We start from the raw sequence: 8,553 nt of genomic DNA on the forward strand, positions 1-8,553 counted from the left end.
CTCCCCCCCCCCCCCGATGGGGCCCCATCTACTTATATTGATTGTTATATGGAATTAAAAATTGGTAAAACAAATGCATGCATCTTTATTCGTTGAATCTTTAAACAATTTATTACATGCATGTATTTATTTTCTCAACCTAAAGTTTAACTCACTCATTCATTTCAATCACCCATAACTAAAAGCAAGAATTGATTTAACTATGCTTATGTGAAGTTGTTATTAGTAATGACAACTTGATAGAAATTGCCATTACTAACGGTAGCTTGTCAGAAGTTTCCTTTGTTAACTGGCAACTTGCCATAAGTTTCTATTAGTAATGGCAACTTGAAAAAAAACATGACAGAAGTTGTCGTTATTAACGGCAACTTATACATTCCCAATAATTTGAGTCTTACATTTCCTAACCAGCTCTATATTCCTTCAAGTTGTGGTACTAATAAAGATTGCATTATTTTTTAAAACTTTTAAACTCCATGCTCAGTTATAAAAAAGATTTCTCAGACATCAATACTTCGGAAAAAAAAACTCCAAAATGCTAAATTTGTGAAAATTTCAACTCCGTTCCTAACTTTATATGTTGTTAACCGAATTAAAGTATAAAATATCATTAACATAAAGTTTGTGTGATTCTGTTAGTACAATTCCAAAAACAAGCCAACAAAATAAGTTGCATCCTGATAGTATTGGACTATTGACGGTTAAAGCAAACTAGTAAATCACTTTAAAGGTAACTAAAAAAAGCTAAGCGTACATGTAAATAACAAACATGTGGATATACAACATAGTATACATTACTAGTTATTTGAACAGCAACACGCATGGTTGTAAAACTCGCTAGCTTTAATCAAGTGATAAGGTATGGACTAGCGATTATACATATAAAAGTTCATTTAAAACTTAAAAGTTCACGTATTATGGTTCAAACATAAACAATTAAACGTAAACCATTACAAATCAATGAGAAAAAACCAATGGTTTGACGGGTTAAAATCAATATCCGATTGCCTTCCCAAAATTATAAAACATCCGATTTGGTCCAATTTGAACCTACTATAATGGGACCATTTAGCTAAAAATTTGTTTGCTTATGGCGCTTAATTATCAATTAGGCCCGCCTATGCTTGATTTTTACAAAACTCATAATAGTGTAATACCCAAGTCCCATAAAAAAAGTTGGATTCTAGTTTTTAAAATGTCTAAGCCTATAAATAAATCAGATAAAAACAAGTGAAAGCCATTGATGGACCTTCGGCATTTTGTGCAAAAGGCATAAGATATGTAATACTGACGACCTTTTGGCTTTATAGAAACTTCCTCATGCAATCCGCATGTTTCCTTCTATCCCTCGATGTGGGGTCAAGGTTTCAATATAAGAGAACATGATCCTTTCTCCTTGTTATTTCTTAATCTTTAGCTCATTATTTTGGTTTAGCAAAGAACACCAATTAATCTATATAAGAAATCAAAGAAATTAAACATTTATGCATGGGTATGTTTGTCAAAATATATTTGTTTGCTATTTTACACTCATTGTAATATTAAAGTAATTAGGTTATTAATTATTTAGTTTTTTGGACGAGCTCAACTGGTATAACCGATTGAACCTGATGTGTGGTTTGATTCATTATCATATCGTTTTTAAAACAATATGTCTATACGTCTATACGCAACTTGGGCTTCTTAAGGGTCAAATTAAGAAGGGGGATGCAATGTAGCTTGCAGGGCCCGCTCCGAAAACGGTTAAAAAATTTTGGGTCAAAGGCGGAAAATTTTTTCAGCCTTAAGTAAAAAAAAGTACTTTGTTGGGTTTAAACAATTTAATTTTTAAATAGGCTTATTAGGTTATGATTTGGTTGTGCAAAATTTTTTTTTTATTTTTTATATTTATAAAAATATGGTTAAAACATCTCAAGTGAGATTAGAACCCACAACCTTTTAATTGAAAGACATACACATTTGCCACTAAACCAAACTAGTGGTTGTTTTATTAATTTTAAACATTATATATAAATATTGTTTTTCATAAATATATATATATTTTTAAAAAAATCTGGGCCTATTGGGGTGTCAGGCTAGGGTCCGTTGACCACTCGGCCCTCCCTTAGAGCCGGCCCTGGTAGCTTGTGACATGAAGAAATGCGTGCTTAAATAAATATTGCATCCAAATAAATGTAGTACCTTCAAATCAACTGTGGCTCTTTTCCTTAGTGAATGAACACTCGACCATAGTTTTGGTCCCTATTTCTTAAGTATCTTAAATTTTGCACCAAAGTATTTTGCGGTTGATCTACGGTATATGTCATAGCATTAACTTGATTGTACGCATTATGCTTGTGCTTTTGCTATTCTGTTGACATAAAACGATTGAAAGATTAAACTATGAGCATATATATTCAATAGTATTTGTATTTCGTATATATTTCGTATTATCTAATATATATAATTGTGAAGTTTTGTGCCGCAAAGCCCCTATTGGCCACTTTGCGGCACCCCAGTGGTAGTATTTTTTTCATTTTTTTTTGTTTTTTTTTAAGTTTCGGCCCATAATAAACGTAATGAAAACCTGCCGATTGTGAATTTTGTTTTAGTTACGGTATCGTGTCTAACGCCACGGAAACCGACCGAATTCGTGTAGACTCGCCGCGTTTTGCTTTAGTTCCAGTACCGTAATGAAAACCAGCCGAATACTGATTTTTGTTTTTTTGTTCCGGTACCGTAACGAACATGATGACAACTGATTGATTTCGCGTAGACTCAACTGCCTCAATGCCTGGGATCGATAATGGTCAGATTTTACCAACGATTGAGTTTTACCGACCGACGCCACGCCATTGGTCCACCCCAATTTTTATACATATTTTTTTGTTTTATTTTTGCCTTAGTTTTGATACGATAATGCACGTAACCGAAACCGACCGAATTCACGTTGACCTACTGTATCAACGTTTGGGTTTTACCACCGTCCGGGTTTTACGGACCTGTTGCGCCGGGAAAATACTAGTTTTATTATATTAATAAGGATAAAAGTACAACTTAAGACAAGTATGCACCAATATAAGCAAAAACTATATTTTATAAGTTAGGAGTCTTGAAAATACTAAGTTGATTGTGATCATAATCGTCCAATATATTGGTACTGTTTATTACTCAAAATAAAGATAACTAGTTAATTTTTTAATACAATACGCATATTATGCAAATGCATGAAAGTCTCTAAGCATGCAAACAATATAGTTTAATTATTATAATTATTAAGTATAAGTATTCCAAAATTACAAAATCTTATAATGTTATTATCACATCAAGATGAAGTTATCATTTTCCACTATAACAAGGGGGAAAATAAGCACAAAACAATAGAAAGGGGTTACTAGTTGTGAATTATATGATGCATATTAAACGCACAATATTTGATTTTTTACACGCATCAAGTCTAATGTTTGACTTTTATTCCATTTACTAGCTATCGAGTCGTAAAGACACTTTTAATTCAATTAATTAACTATAAAAATAACGAGTCCTATAATATACATTAATTCCATTTACTATAAATATCGTATAATCGACTAATTTCTTTGTCATTCAATTATTGTATTCATATTTTAGACACATTTATTTGTCAAAAATATTAAAAATTACTCATTTATGCATGCACCAAATCAGATATTATAACATAAACAAAAACAATTCTGAAAAAGAAAAATAAATATATAAAAGAAGAAACATTGTTATTAATGCAACAATTATTTCATTGCTATTAATTGCAAATGTATGTTCATTTGGACTTTGATCAAAACGATGGCGTAAGATACTTTAATTGTTCAAAGAGGCAATCATAAATCTAGTCTTAATTTGTTAATTGAGATTTCTTTTCAGAAAACAGGGATAGAGATTTTTTTATTTTGATTCTTTCTTCTCTTACACAATCATAAATTTGAATGATGAGTTTGATTTTAGTTATGGAGTCTTGCTTATACATACAAACTCATCTTGAATGAAAATATATTCATATTGATCATACCCAACTATAAATTTTGAATACTCCCCATTATATCCGTAAGAAAACCAATTTTATCTCACTTACAAATATGAAGTTAATGCGGATTGTGTATCAATACAGTCATCACAACACAACAATATGGGACAACATAGAAGACAAGGTACTCACATTAATTTTAACTCCTAGTTATTTCTAAATATCTATAACTATTGACGGGAGACTTGTTTACATCATAATGCATTGACTTTAAATTTGATAAGGCACTATATATTCCAATCTTAGGAAGGAGATAAGGAAAGACCGGTAACACAACAAATAAGATGAAAAGCATTCATAACACATGCTAATTTTGGAAAATTAACATGAAAAATAAAAGGTCGAACATGCATTGACAACTTGAACTTAAAACAAAAAACAAAATAAACATGCAAACTAGAACAAAACAAGGTAGATAAGTAGAAAACCTGCATCAACTTATTACAAGCAACACATATATACAAAGTTAACCACCCCGGTGAACTTGAACGGTGATCATTCCCAGATAGCAACCTCCATGAACCCATCTTCACTAGCAAACCCTCTAAACATACCAACACAATTAAACCCACAAGCCACTTCACCCGTTTTCGACACCGCGATCAGCCCCGCTTTCCCATCATCCAGCCTCTCTTTTATCACAAAATCCACCGCCTCCTGTAAACCCAACCCTTTGTACTCCATCACCGCGGCCACTTCTCGCGCAAGTGTTCCGCGGATAATGGCTTCGCCTTCGCCTGTACACGACACACCACAAACATCACAAGCGTACGTCCCGGCTCCAATTAACGGAGAGTCACCAATCCTCCCGGTCTTCTTGTTCATTAGCCCTCCGGTGGATGTTGCGGCCGCGCAACGCCCTTGGCTGTCGACCGCCACACATCCCACGGTCTCGGGTGAGTAGAAATTGATCGGAAGACCGTTCATGCGTAATGGACTCTCCGCACCGAGTCCACATGACTCGTATCCGATGGTTGGGATTCTATAATCAAACTATTGTTGCAAATATAAACGAACCTTGTTTAGACAATATTTATTGATCAAACCTAGCATGTGCATGTAGTCATATAGTTATTCTCATACCACAATGGAGTTGGCTTCCTGGGCTATTTTGAGCATTCCTAGGTTGTCTTCGGTGATGAAATACTCATTTTCTTCTCTTTCCACACCCTTCAAACACAAACCCAAGTCATTAGTAGTATCAACAAACTAGTGCAATAAAAGTAAATGAAAGTGTTATGATACACCACCCTCATTTTATTGTAACATGGCCGTTTTGAGAGAAGAAAATGTTAGAAAGTTGTTGGTCAATCGGCCATTTGTAGCCACTCTTACCATACAGAGTCAAACTTTGAAAATTATTGTTAGAAATGAACATTTTCAATATCTGGATGGTAATTATGAGCCTAGAAGGTCTTACTTTTTATTTTTTTGTTAAAAAGTGTCCAATGGTTGTTTGAAACTATATGTGTGATTAGATATCAGAAGGTGTGTATAACTGGCATTAAATGAAATGCGGGTACCATTTGTTTGGCGAAATCTTCGGCACCGGAAAACGCCAGATACGAGTGTGGCGATTTGTCCATCACAAGGCGAGCAAGCGAAACCGGGTTCTTAACGGTGGTCAGTCCCGACACCGCCCCGCATCTTCGCCCTAGGCTATCCATGATACTCGCTTCCATCTCAACTTTTCCCTTCTCCGTCAGTGCAGATCCACGCCCCGAATTGAATATCGGGTCCGTTTCCAATTCGCGAACCTGCACCGTTTGTTCATATTAACCAGAATTCTGAATATAAATCCAAATTTGTGTTACAAACATAAGGAGATTAAAAGATGAAGAACCATACGATGAGTTCCACGACATCTATGGCAGAAACGTTGGATCGAAGAGCCGAAATACCAAGATTGAGGCAACGAGTGAGGAGTTGTTTAGCCTGTTCTTGACGTTGGGTTGGGAGGTTAGGGTCAACACCGGCACCACCATGCACAGCTATAGCCCACCCAACCATATTGGCGATTAACACTAACACTGACTCGATCGGTGAGATTAATTTGTGTGTGAGGATGAAGGTGGCAAAACGGTGGTATTTATAATAGGGTGGGTGTGGAGTCCAAATATTTAATTCAATTGAACTGTTACCACTTACCTGTAAATGTCTATATGTTTTTATTTTTTTAATTAATGGGTGGTTTCTTACACGTGTATGTTAGCTCGGGCACACGAGGTGTTTTCCGTTTTGAGGTTGTGTTCCTTTGTCTGAGGACTGAGGTCCCAACACCAGACTGACTCTTCAGTGTAAGTCTGTAATTTGCAAATGCTAATTTGAACAGGTAATGTATGTTTCATAATTTGTAGATACATGTATTTTGTAAAATAATACTGTAATGGTACTAGTAGTATGAGAAAATATAAATGAATGTGTAGTGGGGTGACAAGCTTGGGTTTTTTGGGCGATAAGGGCCTACAACACCAACTACTACACACCTAAAATAAAAATCGTCCCTCTTCTGACATGACACTACGTGTCCAAAATTCTCCCTATTTTATAGGCATTCACTACACATAGCCTAAATATGTTGTAAAGGAGACAAACCGTCACAACTTTCATCAAGGATGCATGTGATGTCCAGTAAGGTGGCAGGCCTAGCAAGAGGTCGTTGCCCCCTTGAAACTAAGGCTGTGTGCTATGGTGGGGGGCTTCGAAGCCCTTCCACAATGCCACGTCAGTGCCACGTGGGCACTGGAGGCATCGAAGCCCCAGGACATAATACCCCTCTATGGTGAGGGGGCTTCGAAGCCCAACATTTTTCTTTTTTTGTTAAAACAATACAATAATATATAATACAATAATACTAAAATACAAAATAAATTGAATAAAAAAACATATAAAAAAATTAAAGCTATTTTTAGTCGCCGTCATCTTGCTTATTACTCCAAAGATGTTCAACCAAATCCGATCGAAGGTTGAAATTCGTTTTCCTTTTTCGTGTTTTTAATAGATTAGCAAGTTTCTCATCTTCGTTTAGTGTACAGATCGGCTATGGCTCATCGTTGTACTCGCCTTGGCAAACTGCTCTACCCGAGTCCTCCAATATCATATTATGCAAGATAATGCAAGTGTACATTATGTTTCTTAACTTATTCATTTGTAGAAAACGAGCCGGTTGTCTAATGATAGACCAACGTTTCTTTAATACACCGAATGCCCTTTCGATGTCTTTTCTTGCCGACTCGTGTTTTTTCTTGAAATACTGACGTTTTTCGTCAGTCGGGCATGTAAAGCTAAGAACCAACGTGGCCCACTCCGGATAAATACCGTCGACTAGATAATATCCGTATTCGTAGTTGACATCGTTCGTGGAAAATGAGATGTTGGGCGAGACTCCGTCTGTGAGGCGGTCAAATATAAGGGACGCATTAATCACAGCTATATCATTGTTTGCACCAAGTGTCCCAAAAAACGCATGCCATATCCAAAGATCAAATGATGCAGCTGCCTCAAGAATAACTGTTGGGCCATCATGATCACCCCGATGATATTGACCTTGCCAAGCAACAGGACAGGCTTCCTATTCCCAATGCATGCAATCGAGGCTACCAAGCATCCCGGGAAAACCGTGTCTTTGATGATGCACATCATATATTTTTTATACGTCGCTTTGAGTCGGCTTCCTCAAATATTTATGATATAGTTGTGGAATACCTAAGTTTAACAAATTTTAGGAAATTCATGCTTAAAATGTTACGGTTTTGAAATAAATAATTAAAATATTAATACTCACATTCGCAGAATGTGTGAAGCGCTTCACGAGCCACTGTCGCCGACATCTGTAAGTACTCTTCCATGGCATCGCTCGCAATCCCGTACGCTAGTTGACGAATTGCCGTCGTGCATTTTTGCATTGTTGAATATCCCGGTTTACCTCTCGCGTTCGCCCGTTGTTGGAAGAATGCATAAACGCTTTCTAAATCACCAACTATTCGTAAAAATAGTTGGCGACTCATTCGAAAACGGCGCCGAAATCTTTCCGAATCAAAATTCGCGTCCGGCGAAACATAATCTTTCATCAACCATCATGCGCACCTACGCGATCCCGTTGAAGATGAGGTCGTCTTTCTAGTGGTTCTGAGCTTTCGCAATTATGGACTACAAGTCGGGCAGCCTCTAGAACAGCACTAAATATCGCTTCATCCTCTGAATCCGAATTGGAAATATCGTCGATATCGGGCTGGAAGTCGAGTGTGAAAGATGAGTCGGAAGACATATTTGAGGAGAAAGTTTTATAAAGTTTAAATAGGAGAATGGGATGTTTGTAGAGGTTGGGTGAATGGTGTATATATACATATATAGTATTTTATATTATTTATTTATTTTTAAACGGTCATAAAGCCGTTGGTGGTGGCCCCCACCTCACCCCCCCCCCCACCGCGCCCATCGTCCCCTCCACCCTTCCCCCCTCCGCGCCCCTCTACGGTGTTTTCCCCCCACCGCGCCCCTCTCCCCTCTCCTTC

General features: G+C 36.7%; 2 protein-coding genes across 2 annotated transcripts; both read right to left on the minus strand.

Annotated features, from left to right (window-relative positions):
* Positions 1-4,494: 4,494 nt before the first annotated feature.
* LOC143589538 (putative isoaspartyl peptidase/L-asparaginase 2) lies at positions 4,495-6,414 on the minus strand. Its single transcript, XM_077070271.1, has 4 exons — positions 5,888-6,414; positions 5,563-5,796; positions 5,123-5,209; positions 4,495-5,032 (listed from the first exon to the last, which is right to left on the minus strand). The coding sequence occupies exons 1-4, from the start codon at positions 6,047-6,049 to the stop codon at positions 4,535-4,537; spliced, it is 981 nt and encodes a 326-aa protein (XP_076926386.1). The 5' UTR covers positions 6,050-6,414; the 3' UTR covers positions 4,495-4,534.
* A 665-nt stretch (positions 6,415-7,079) lies between these two features.
* On the minus strand, positions 7,080-8,306 carry LOC143589534 (uncharacterized). The gene is made up of 3 exons (XM_077070268.1): positions 8,126-8,306; positions 7,824-8,006; positions 7,080-7,549 (listed from the first exon to the last, which is right to left on the minus strand). The coding sequence occupies exons 1-3, from the start codon at positions 8,304-8,306 to the stop codon at positions 7,080-7,082; spliced, it is 834 nt and encodes a 277-aa protein (XP_076926383.1).
* Between the last annotated feature and the right edge of the window lie 247 nt (positions 8,307-8,553).

This window comes from Bidens hawaiensis, unplaced genomic scaffold, assembly GCF_021521415.1.
Source record: "Bidens hawaiensis isolate Kalapana, Puna unplaced genomic scaffold, B.hawaiensis_p1.1 tig00037609_1, whole genome shotgun sequence".
Lineage (NCBI taxonomy): Eukaryota > Viridiplantae > Streptophyta > Magnoliopsida > Asterales > Asteraceae > Bidens > Bidens hawaiensis.